The sequence below is a fragment of the Pteropus vampyrus genome, unplaced genomic scaffold (assembly GCF_000151845.1).
Source record: "Pteropus vampyrus isolate Shadow unplaced genomic scaffold, Pvam_2.0 Scaffold282, whole genome shotgun sequence".
NCBI classification, from domain to species: Eukaryota; Metazoa; Chordata; class Mammalia; order Chiroptera; family Pteropodidae; genus Pteropus; species Pteropus vampyrus.
In genome coordinates, this window is record NW_011889063.1 from 90,006 (window position 1) to 103,042 (window position 13,037).

Genomic DNA, 13,037 nt, shown 5'->3' on the forward strand with positions numbered 1-13,037 from the left:
TGCCAGTCTTTTTCTCTCTCATGTTATATTTTGCGTTTGGTTGGTTTGAACTGTCTTGTAGTGCTGTTTCCTAAATTCATTTGGACCATTTGGAAGTTTATTCCTGCTGTTACTTAGTCATATGTGAGTGGCCTAATTATATAAGAAAGATTCATAAACCCAAATCATTTTTGAAAGTAATTATGGTTTGCTCTGGAGGAAAAAAACCAACTATAGATAGTTTCATAACCTGTGAAAGAAAATAAAAACAGTTCGTTCCCATCACTCATGATAGTTAATTCTACAAAGTCACTTCGAATGCGAGTTAGTGAAACAACAAAACCCCTCAGGCAGCCGCAGTTAGGTTCCTGCTGGCTGCTGGTCACAACACTGCCATCTGTTGCCCAGTGTATAACCTCGTTTCCTGTTTCCATTTGACGCCTTATTTTAAATGTATAACTGGTTCATTGGCTTTGCGCTCACAGCTGTCGGCTTTGAGTCGTGCCTGAACGAAGCTGACCTGACGACGTGCGTTTTCTCCGAGAGGCATGTCACAGCTCTCTCGTGCATGGCACACTTGACAGCACTTCAGCACTGTGGCGGTCATTTTAAACAGTGCAATCACCTATAAAAACGTAAAAATGCAAAATATTGTGGCATGCAATAGACTAAAAAGGACATGCTGACGAGCTGAAGCAGGTGGGCCAGCCTTGTATTCCGCCTCGAGGAGTGTGCGGCGCGGGCGACTCGAGGTTCGGGCTGCTCCGTGCCAGTCTGAGTGATCGCAGGGGGCGGGGAGGTTGCTTTTGAGGCGACAGATACGTTTCCTCGTGGATTCCCAGGCTGGAATCCATGACGGTGAGGACGAGCCGGTGTGAGTGGTGAGGGCACATGGCTTGTCGGGTGCCGCCCTGGCCCCGGAAGTGTTCGTTAGGGAATTGAGGGTGTCCAGCAGCTCGCTGTTAATAATCAAGCTGGGGGTTCAGCTAAATTTTGCCTTTGCTTTTAGTTTTAACACTTTTAATAATGAAAGTTGTTTACTGTGATTAAAATAAATAGCAACTGTTTTGAGGAAATAGAATTTTTATTAGCTTGCCTGAAATGGAATTCAGCTAATGAAAAATTTTAATTAATTCATTTTTTCATATAGGGGGAAAGCCCAGGAAGCAGTCAGAGGTAAGGTGTTTTTCTCTGAAATGCCGGCGCTAAGAATCCAGGCTCTGCCATTTGCTTTGAGGCATTGAACAATTTACCTTTCAGAGCCTTACAAATAATACATATCTCAAAAGGTTCTTTTGGACATTAAAGAATTTCATATACATAAGTGCCTAGGTGCTTTCTCATTGAACCTGAGTTGTTACTGTTAGTTTCTTTTGAAAACATTCACATTTTCTTTAATTTTTGAAAACTCTGTCCCCTTTTTCCTTCCTCATGATGTTCTAAAGCTTGTTTTATTAATCACAGGTTTTAAAAAAATCCATAGTAACTGGAACCTTGATATTCTTAATTTATTTAAGCAACCTCTTTATAGTCTTTTAAAATTACATGAGTTGCTACTTGAAAAAGAACCCTCTTCACCTTGAGAGTTCTCAACATCAAGAAGATAACATGCATTGTTTCATATTTTGAAGGTGTATGTCATTACGTTTTTTAGTTTAGCAAACATTTGTTAAGCAACTGTCTTGTGGCCAGGTGCGGTGCTAGGCGGCGGGATTGCAAACCAGGCCTGGCCCTCTGCGTTGGAAGCAGGAGTGCCCCGGTGCGGGAGGTGGTTCCTGGCCCGAGGTAGCACAGGTGGATAGACGGCGGGCACAAACTTGCCGTGCCCAGGCTGTGTAGGGGGTGTGCCCAGGTTGACTCTTTTAAGGAGATGACAGCTGGTTGAGCCTCGAAGGGTTGGTTCGTGGGGCGCCAGAGGGACGGCCTTCCGGACGGAAGAAATGGAGCGAGCGCCGTGGGCGGACGAGCCCCGCATCACGCTTTCGGTGGCGTGAATTCACACAGTCGTCAAAACTTAACCAACTGAACACTTAACATTTGCGTTTTGCTTTATGTAAGTTGTACCTCAAAAAGTAGAAAAAGCCCTAAACAGAAGGTGGGGCTAGAGGAGCAGCCAGTTCAACCATGGCGGGTGGAAAGCACGGTGGTTTTCAGCATCCCCTGCCTGGGGCGGGTGGAGCCTGGGGCGAGCAGTGGCCTGAGGGTGGAAAGGCAGGTGCGAGAAGAGGCGTCTGAGGACAGCCCAGAGGGAGGGGCGGCAAGGCTGGAGAGCGCGGGGCGCCGCGGGAGGGGTGGGCATGGGGCGCTCTGCCGCCTGGAACCCCAGGGGTAGGACTTAAAACTGTATTGTATCAGGTATGCATTGTATGCAGAAGCCACTGATTACTCGGCCGGGTCGCTTAGATGGCAGCAGAGGGACCGCTGAGCGGATGCGGGCATAGTGGGAGGTGAGGGCAAGGAGCCAGGCTGCAGGGCTCCGACTGGCTTTGCCACAGGCTATGTGACTGATTTGGACATTCCCTTAGTCTGTATGCCCCTCGTGCCCCTCGTGTGTAATCTCTGTGTCCTCTTTATAAGGCTGTGTGAGGATTAAAGTCAGTGAGTGTGCATAAGGCACAGAGAGGAGCTCCCGAGCCCTCGTGAGTGCGGGGTGAGCTACCGATGCCATCCATTTAGTTTCTGGAATTTTGACTGACACTGATGAGCGAAGGGGCAGTAACTGGAGACAGATGCTGGTCAGAGGAAGGGTTTCCTTCTTCTTTCCTTCTTTCTGACCGCCTGCTTCCCTCCCATCCTCCTCCATTCACGTGGAAGAGAGAAGACAGAAAAAAAGAGTCGGCTGAAGATGAAAGGGAGGTGCTGATTGGTGCAGAACTCTCTGGAATGGGGGTGAAGTGGCATCCGTGGCAAATGAATCTGGAGTGAGGTGTAGCAGGTGACCGTCAGCAGATTAAGGAATGGTGCCTCTTTAGAGCAGAGACCTAAGTAAGAGGAGGGGTGGCGGGAGTTTGAAGGGATTGATGTTTAATACTCCCCATTTCTTATACTGGGGCAGAATTGACTTTTAAGAGAAAGGAGTGTGAATAAAGAACTTAAGGATCGTGTGAAGATTTTGGAGGTCAGGGTAGGATGCGCGAAAGAGTTGACCATGTATAAGTGAAGAGTTGTTGCTGGGGGCTGAGGGTCACATGGGTGCCGGATTCTCTCCAGCAGCTCCCGGCGTGGTCCATGGGCACAGAGGAAACTGGGTGAGCGGGGGTGAAGGTGTGAGTATGAGGAGGTGTGTCCGCTGGTGAGAAAGTAGTCCAGATCTGCCCTGGTGTCCACACCAGGTGCAAGGGAGGGCAGGCAGGGCACGATCGAGGCTGGTGGACTGGCGGATCTTAGGATGAGCGTTTGGGGTGTTGTCAGATGGCTGAGACAGAGCCAGAGTGAAGGTGAGTGAAGCTCTCATTTCTCAAAAAGTGGTCGTAGTGCTAAAATCCTCTTACTCAACTTTCTACCACAGTGAACAGCAAGTGTTAGAATATACTTTTTACTCTAATGAAGTTATAGTATCAAATTGCTTTAATACATTTTTTATAGTAAAATTTCACAATTTCACTGGTTTTGTGAGTGTTTTATTTGGACTCAGACTCATCAGAAGTTTTTTCCTTTCTTTTCTCGCTCATTTTTCTCTGTAGGCCTCTTACTGAGGAAGAAATTGTTGACCTAAGAGAGAGGCATTATGATTCAATTGCTGAAAAACAGAAAGATCTCGATATGAAAATTCAAAAGGAGGTAAATAGTCTTGTATGTTGCTTACACACATGTAATCACAAAGCGTCTGTTTATAGGGCAAGGTGGTTATGAACTAATATATTGTATAGAGTCACTGGACCTATATTTAGGTATATACAAATGAAAATTATTTAAAAGTTAAAAAATTATTCCAGCCTGTTATAGTTTGTTTGGTTTGGTTTAATTTATCAGAAATTATATGCTTCCACAAATGAAAATAATACATTCTCCTAAAAATAATATCTTAATTCACAAGTAGGGACTCTGGCAGGGTACATGCACCTTTGTGTTTAAAGCCAACTTTAAAAAATTACTCTGTTTGACACTAAGTGGGGTTTTTTTTTTTTTAAGTCTTTTTGTTTGTCTCGGATTTATTTGTTCTTAGTAAGTGAACCAAGTACTTTGAACAATTGTAAATGTTATCTTTATTTTAATTAACAGAATGGCTTATAATTACAATGCTTAATTTATAATAGATAACATTAGGCTAGAGATAAAAATTTACATTGAAATTTGATGCTTAAATTTTATTTGAAATGCAGTAGATTAATACAAGTAATAATATGAATAAACTATCATGAATGGTAAGAACTTAAATTTGAAAGTAATTTTTGAACAATGTGACGGTAATAAAATTCAAGAGACAGGGATCAATGAGACATGAACTTTGTGAAAGCTTGCTTCGCTTTAGTAGATGGTGCTGTGATTGGCCTTAGCGTTAAAAGATTTTGGGCTTAGGAGGGCCAGACCATTAAACTAGGCAGTGCGACAGGCGTTACAGCGACCGTTCAGAGTCCAGATCACTGCACGTTCTAAGAAAACTGTTTTGTAGTTACGTAATTTAGACACTGCTACTTCACTTCTGTTATGCTTTGTGGAGATCCATTTTTAATGATTGATTTTTTTATTTTATAAGTAGAAACATTTTTAGAGCAGGTAGACAGGTTCTGATTTTGGTTAACCCTTATTGTTTTGTTCATGTACAGTTAGCCTTACAAGAAGAGAAGTTAAGACTAGAAGAAGAAGCTTTATACGCTGCACAGCGTGAAGCAGCCAGGGCAGCAAAGCAGCGAAAGCTCGTGGAGGTGAGGGGGACAGACCCCAGCGTACGCGGGCTGCTTTTCTCCCCATCTCTCTGAAAGACCGTAGCTGGGACTCTTCCCCCGTGGCTCAGGGGCTTCTTGTGTAGCAGCGAGGGTCTTCATGCCTGTGTTTTCAGGAATTCGAAGGCAAATTAGTTGACCATCTAACAGCTAGAATAACATCAAATTCCATGCATGATACTGAATGCCGTTTCACTTAGAGAAGCAGAAGCCAACTCTTGTTTATCCCAAAGATCAATTTTAGTTTTCTAAAATCCACCTTTGGAAAAATAAATATACTCTTGGACAGAAGCAGTACAAGGGTAGCCTTTCTGGTTTTTTATTTATTTATTTTTAGGTGAGGCAACCCTTGGTTGACCTCACAGATTGCAAGGACCTTGTCAGCTTACAATCCTTTATTTTTTACACCTACAGCACCTGGTCTTCCTAGGTGGTCTCCCATCCAAGTACTCACCAGGCCCGACCTTGCTTAGCTTCCGAGATCAGACGGGATCGGGCGTGTTCAGGGTGGCTTGGCCGTAGACTATGGTTTATTTTTGTGCGTTTTTTTGAAACAGTTTCTTGAATTGCTGGAATTCTCGTACTTCCTGGAATTGGGTGAACTGGGCCGTCTGCTCCACAGGGATGTTGTACATTTCGCATCTTTGTTCTCGTGTCTTTGGGAGGGTGGGAGTTTGGGTTTTGACGAATCTTTGGCAAGTTAGCGGAGAAGGTGGCAGAGTTCCCCTCCCTCACCGTACGCTAAGGTCATGTGGCATCGCCACGATGCAGGCGGCAGCTGAGGACCCCTGGCTAAGTCGGGGACTGTTCTGAGTGGAGCACGTGTTTTACCTTGTTTAACCCTCGTGACATTCCTGGGAGAGCGGTGGCATTTTCAGCCCCTGTGTTGTAGGTGAGGCCGAGGGACAGATGTGTTAAGTGCCTGCTTGGGATTCTACAGCTAATAAATGGCAGGGGCAGAGGTCAAGCTCTGCGATGCCTAGCCAGTGTCCTCACTGTCTTCCTCCACGTTCCACCTGTGTGAACTCTATACTGTCTTGTTAGCTGAGGTAGCACAAAGATCATGTCACATGTAGCTACTGTGACTTAGAGAAACAGAAAAATCTTGCCTGTCATTGCTGTGTGATTTTCTGTGTGACCTTTTATCTCTCTCACGTGTGTGTGTGTGTATTCAACACAAATAAAGAGTATCTTTATTGAGTTAAATTCTAAATAGTGAGAAAGTTGTTAAAAAATTAACTCACCTTCTACTAAGAAATAAAAGTATTTTTCTGGTTTTAACTTCAACTCATTTCACTATGATAAATTCTCTATGGCTTGCCTTTTAACGACTGAAAGCACTGCATACATAGCATCTTTGGGTTTTTTGGGTTTTTTTCTTCCCGGACTAAATACTAATATAGGACCGTGTATAGCCTATACAACATATACCAATATAGAAGATATACAGATACATGGAAATTCGTTTGATTTTCACAATAGCCCTATGAGTCTGCTAGGGCAGTGTTACAGCCTCTGAAATTTACAAATGAAGAAACAAAGTAAAGGACATGCCAGGGACACACAGCCAATAACTCCCAGAGTCGCAGCTCCGCTAGGTCCTCTAAATCCTTTGCTTTTATTATTTCCGAATCCACTCTGCCAGGCCTTTGACATCTGTGCTATTTACTTCACCCAGAACACAACTTCACATGCTGTTTTAAAGATTCCATTCGTGCCCTCACCCTTCCAGTTACTAAAGCTCTCAGCTGGAACAAGAATGCTGAGGATGTACATATACACATAGCTCTGTTTTTAATGTTATATTCTGATTAGTTAAGGATTCTATACTGATAAATTGAGAGAAATTCTACCCATGAACAAGAGAATGTAGAAGTGAACAGTGCCGAATTTCAGGAAGAAGACTTCCAATAGAATAACTTAAGTTTTTCTTTAGAAACTAGAAAAAAATACATTCTGGCATTGCACGAATGACGATTGGAATACAGTTGTGTCATGGAGTGATTTCGTGTCGCTCTCTTTCTAAAGCAGGGCAGGCAGAGGGCCGTGCGGCCGTGCCACCCCTCCAGGGATGGGGAGTGTCAGAGGTGAGTAGGGGCAGGCTGCCCTCGGTGACGGGTCCCCACAGAGCACAGCTCCCTTCTGCATGTTTGTGTACGTAGTCACGTTTGTGCGTTCCCTAAAACCACGGCTTCTCAAAGACACTGTCTTGTGAGAATACTTAGAACACTTGCTCCCTCTATGTTGGAAAGTGATCTTCATTAACTTCAGTAGAATTTATTGCATTTTAAGAGTGGTCACATATTCTATATAGAAAGCGATTCAGTAGCACACCAAATGCTTTGGATGGATCGCGTTTGTCTCGGTTGTTTGTGTTTTCCTCAGCCCCTCTTTTCTTACAATAAAGTTTACGTGTGGTCATTTTTTGGAAAACACATGTCGATGTCACATTTCCCATGAATGTTTCCCACTAATGCCAAGAACCCTGTCCCTGCCTCATTATTGTAAATCGTAAAGCTTTGGAGATTTGACGTCAGGTTTAACCAAATCTTATTTTCAGTTTATTGCTAACATTAAGAAAATTAAGACATCTTTTCATTTGGTTATTGTAATTGTACAGTAATTATGAATTTGTATGGGATAGACCTTCAGATCAAAATGCCATCATTAAAGTGTGCACTATGTTATGTCTATGAATATATACAAAAACAATTTCACTTTTATTACAGTTCAGGACCGGAAGACGACTCTGAGTCTTGTTTGAGAAATATAAAGTCACAGTATGACGTTTTCCGAAGTAGTAGTAAGTCTTTTAAAATGCTGTGTGTACGTTTGCGTTTCCTTTGTACCACGTTGGGTGAGCGATTGCTGGAGATCCTGGCCCTGGATCTGGAGGGCCTGCCCTTGGTGGTACTGTCGATGGAGAGCCTCCCACAGTGCGGTAGCATCTTTCCTGTCTAAAGGGGCGGAGCAAAGAAAAGTGAGCGTTTCTGTAGATTCATAGAGAGCAAGTCAGGACTTTTCGTTTCTGCTCTAACCCTCCCCTCCTCCCGCCCCCACAGAGGGAGGAAGGGAAAGTGGGAGGAAGCAGTGCGAAAATGTGCTGCTTTTAATGATTACACATTGATTTATAAGGTTAAAATGCTTTTCCCGTGTTTCAAAAGTGGAAATCCCTGCACTTCCCAGTCCAGTAGTGGTTCCTCGTGAAAACGTGACTGCTTTCATTCGTTTTATTTTTACCTTTTCAGGTTTTTTGCCTCCCTTTGTAATTGACTGTTAAAAATATTACCTAGAGTTCATCAAATTTGAAAAGTTTATAATTCATTTAAATGTGCATGTTTACTGTGCTGCTAGGCGTCAAAAGTATCAAAAGAAGGGGGGAATCCTTTTACCCTCTTCTTTACGAACTTACCAATGAAATGATTTCATTGTTTTTTTGTGACATTAAAAGGAGTAGTAATAAAGGGGAGATGATCACTGCAAAATGAATGTCTGCTCAGGGGCGGGACGAGCTGTGTAACTGTGTTTGGTGTGCGTTCCAGGACTCTCGTCAGATGCCACCGTTTTGACACCAAATACAGAGAGCAGTTGTGATTTAATGACCAAAACTAAGTCAACTAGTGGAAATGATGACAGCACATCCTTAGATCTAGAGTGGGAAGATGAAGAAGGTATATTATATTCACGATTTTACCTGACAAAATTTGGTCTGTGTTAATTTATGGAGATCAACTTGGTATTTTGATGGTATTCTGAAATGACTGCAAGGCTTTGAAAAATCAGTATAAAAATTTCTTAGATTCTTATTGTATTAGTGATTATCATTTGTTGATAAATAAGAAAGTTGCTTAATTTTGAACATTTCTTAAGATTTAGAAAATAAATTTCTCATTTTAAGGTTTTTGTAATCCAGCCCATTGATCATGATATTGATAGGAAGAATTACTGCCCCCGGTAAAGCCACATGTTAATTAACCTTGGTTCATTATAAATCAGCAGTTCGTTAGTTTGGGGTAGTACAAAAGCTGTAACACAGACTTGAGTTTGAATTTAGCTACATGACTTCCTAGCTACAGTATTTTAGATAGGATTCTTAATTTTTCTAAGATGCATTTTGTCCACATAAAAAGGGAATAATAAAACTAGTTTAAAGGATGATCTTGTCACTGGTGTGTCTTCAGTGCCTGGCACATAATATGTATTCGAACACACAAATGCATGACTGTCGTGAGGATTAAATAAAAGTTCTGTAAAACACCCGGGTACCACACATAATCAGTGCTCAAAGTTACAGCTAAAATGTGGGGTTTTTTAAAACTATTTCACTGAATAAGGCTCAGTTTTCATTTTCATTTTAAGACATAGATAATCCAAAAAGGAAGAACCAATTATAGAATATAGCACTTTGAAAAAGACAAAAAGCATTAAATTTTTCATAGAATTTTGAGATAGAATAGATCTTAGATGTCCTCTGGCCCAGCCATTTGTTTTATCAATAAAGAGACATACGTAGGGGACTTGAACAGTCTTACGATTGCTTTAGCTCACTTAAATCTTCTCCCTAGACAAACACTGCTTCTCCACCCTGTGCTTACCGTTATTACAGTTTGGGTTTCCAGTCAGCAGGCTTTAATTAATTTATTTTTTGTTCTCTTGTTCAATTTGATCTTAAGCCTTTTATGTCTTTTAATTCCTGGCTCAGTCTTCCAGGCCGTATGGTGATCAGATTGTGGATAATGACGTTCAAGGTCGTTATTCAAGGCATTGTCAGAATTATTAACCAGCTGGGTAGAGGGCAGAGCCCGCTAGAAGCCTGCCTGTGGGTCGATGTATACAGTCCAGCCTCCTTTAGACATGGTGTTTTTCAATCAAATACAAACCCACAAAAAAATATTAGCAGCCAGCTTGTCTGTCAGAATAACTTGCTCTGCTGAGTTGAGTGTTTGTGATTTTTCAGGAGTTACAGACAACAGTGATACAGATTTAAGTATTTTATTACTGAAGGATTTGATTCGTTAAGGTCAGAAAACAAAATTATTAAATGTGCTTATGATCTAGTTCTTATGTAGTCCTAGACTTTTAATTCTATTACTAATGTGGATTCTGCACTTACAAATTCAATTTCTATCCTCCCTCCGTCCTGCCACTAAAATGACATTTTTTTCTTCCAAGATTTTGACACTTTTCAGTTCACTGACAGCTTGCTTTCTGTTCAGAGCTAGATCCAGAGCAGTGCCCCCTAGTGGCGCCCCTGCTCTGTTGTGCTGAGTCAGGGTGGAGAGGGCACAGGCCTTGGAGCCAGGCTGGCTGGGTTCGGGCCCTCGGCACGCTGCTCTTGTAGGTCACGTGCTGCCCCCCCCCCCCGTTCCCTAACTGTGGAGTGGCGGGTGACGATACGCTGCTCGTGGCGTCAGAGCATTGAGGGTTAAGTCAGTCAATGTGCATAAAGCGCAGAGAACAGTAACTGGAGCCTGGTACGTGCTGGAGGAGCACGTGCTGTTCTCACTGTCATTAGGACTGTCACCTGGGCAGGAGGGGTTGGCAGGTACACCGATTTGGCCAGGTAAGACTAATGGCGATCGAGGCCCTCCATCCATTCTGTCTACTCACGGCTCTTCAGAAATCCCACCCGATGGGATGGCCAGCGTGGCAGCACAGCAGCCCTTCGCTGGGTGTTGACGCGTGTGTTCACCGAAGGCCGCTCCTGGGTCAGCCCCCCGCGGTCACTGGGGGAGGCCTGCGGACGGCTACCCCTGCCGCTGAATTCACGAGTGTGACCGTTAACCTGGCGCGTCTTTTAAGATAGCTTTTTGATCTTCACCGAGGCTTTTAATAACTGTGCCCCAATACTAGGAATGCATCGAATGCTTCCCGTGAGAGAGCGTTCCAGAACCGAGGAGGACATTCTCCGGGCAGCTTTGAAGGGCAGCAGCAGGAAGACTGGCAGTAATGCCGCGTCAGCTTCCGACGATTCCAGCGGCCTGGAGTGGGAGAGCGACTTCGTCAGAGCCGAAGCGGATGACAATGGCAATTCCGAGTACTCTGGGTTCGTAAATCCTGTGTTGGAGCTGTCTGATTCCAGCATGAGGCAGTGCGGTGCACATCAGCAGAAACGATAGGGGGAACCGCGGGCCCCTGCTCAGCGGTCACGGCCAGTGTTAGAAACCGACTAGGGCGCGTGACGGTCCGGCCGAGCCTTCTGCGCGAGGGAGGGAAGAAGCCGAAGCCGCGCGAATGCTTGGTGAGCGGGGCAGGCGCGACAGGCGCGATCTGGACCGCTTCAGAGTTAAGTGCAATTTCATCATCTGCCTTCTGCTTCTCAAAAACAATTTAATGGTTCTGTCATGTTATCAATTAGATTTATTTTAACTTTTCTTTATAGCATTCCTGTTTATTATTCATAGACTTTCACTTTTCAAAATGGTTGTGTTAGTTTCACTTTGTATGTTTCCTAAGCTTGTATCAGTTGGTAACTATGAAAACATTAAGGCACTTGGTGTTCATGCTCAGCAGATGCGAAGGCAGCAGGAGGGGCTGCCGGGCTCAGGGTTAGAACAGGGCTTCTATCCCAGCGTCGTTTGTTCCTGAGACTTAAATTCTGGTACCTGACAGTAAGCACAGTTAGTTTGAGTACATGACCCCAAAGAAATGCTGAAGTATCATTTTCTTTCTACACTTAACTGTATATCCTAGTATAATCATGTTGATTGTGAAACAAAGGATATCATATAATAAAATAAGCTTTCAGAGTTTGGACACTTAAATTTGGTAATCAAAAGTAATATTGAGGAAAGTAAATATACTTAGGTTTTTCACTTCCTTTTACATGCTACTATTAATGAATATTGACTTTAAGTTAATTGATGTTTTAAATTTCTAGATGTCATCTTTTTTAAATTTGTATTTCCAATGACTGGCCTTAGAAAGATTTTACACAGAACATGTTCTCTGTGCATGCTTTAGTAAGAAAGGAAAACCTAAAAAGGTAATACGGGTAAATAAAATCCTTTTAAAGTAAGTAAAATCCTTTCTGGTATGAAAGGATCTGTTGATTTTATTAAGCTTTCCTTTGCCTTGTAATACAAGGTGCATTCACGAGATAGAACTAAGTACATCAATATATATAACTACATTTTGTGATATACAATGAAGTCTTCTTTTCTCTAAAGTTTACGTATCAACTTGAAAGGCCAAGGATAGAAGACACTCCCTCATTGCTTGTCCTGATTTTGCTGAGGATTGCGGTTTTCGTAAGCAGACTCTTGATTTTTCCTTAGTGTTTTCGTCTTTTCTTCTTCTTAAAACAGTGACAGTGCATGTTCTCAAAAACATAGGAAGGCCCGGATAGAAATAGTAACTTAAAGTTCTTGCTGTACTTTAAAAAGAAAAATCATGTGGTCCTTTCAATATTTGAACTGCTAGGCAGTGATATCTATAGTTTAATCTCTTTTTTATCTCACAGAAATAAATGATACTTTAAATATATAGACATATAAGGTAATACTATTATTCATGTCTCTCTTATCATTTAAGTTGTAGCTATGTCATTGGAAATACTTTAAAGGTAATCTACATTCACGTTGCCTGTGTTATGCTTTGTAAAGTTTGTATACATCAGATGTATATTTTTGGTTTGGCATAAGCTACCGTTGTAATTTTTTTGGCATTTTGTTCATAAAGAATTTTTTGAAGGAATGGTAACTTCTTAAGGATTGTGAATAAACACATTTTTACATTAAAAAACTAAATTAATTATTATTTGTTTTACTCCACAAACATGTAATAATTCAGGCTCCCGACAAAATTATTTTATCAAATCTATGAAGACAAAAAGGACTGAATTAGGAAAGCAGGCTGGAACTAAACTTCAAAATCTTTGTGTTTTAACTGCTAAGAAAAGAACATTAATTGCCTTTATATATTTATGAAACGCACTAGAAATATTCAGCAGATACTGGAGGATCTTACCGTGTCTGGCGGGGTGCTGGAGACACCGGGAGAAGACACCGGGTTCCTGCTCTCCTGCTTCCATTCTGGAGGGAGAGACAGTCGCAAGTGCACGTAGATGAGACAACCTGAGATTGCAGTCAGGAGATACTCAGGGTCATGGGACAGTGCGCAGCGGGGACCAGGGACTGCTCCTGGTAGGTCAGGGGAGTCGCGCCTGAGGACGGG

General features: G+C 42.5%; 1 protein-coding gene and 1 non-coding gene across 2 annotated transcripts in view; one reads left to right on the forward strand and one right to left on the reverse strand.

Annotated features, from left to right (window-relative positions):
• AP1AR (adaptor related protein complex 1 associated regulatory protein) overlaps nt 1-12,614 on the forward strand; it is a gene marked incomplete at its 5' end in the record, with an annotated part of 14,968 nt that extends 2,354 nt beyond the window's left edge. Inside the window, 7 exons of the mRNA XM_023520859.1 lie at nt 1,130-1,155; nt 3,663-3,759; nt 4,746-4,844; nt 6,891-6,949; nt 7,592-7,665; nt 8,405-8,533; nt 10,716-12,614. Of these exons, the coding sequence (XP_023376627.1) occupies nt 1,130-1,155; nt 3,663-3,759; nt 4,746-4,844; nt 6,891-6,949; nt 7,592-7,665; nt 8,405-8,533; nt 10,716-10,981 (750 nt within the window). The remainder of the gene's footprint in view (nt 1-1,129; nt 1,156-3,662; nt 3,760-4,745; nt 4,845-6,890; nt 6,950-7,591; nt 7,666-8,404; nt 8,534-10,715) is intronic.
• LOC111729811 lies at nt 5,268-5,386 on the reverse strand. Its single transcript, XR_002776397.1, has one exon. It is a non-coding gene; the product is annotated as a 5S ribosomal RNA (ribosomal RNA).
• Nucleotides 12,615-13,037: the final 423 nt, after the last annotated feature.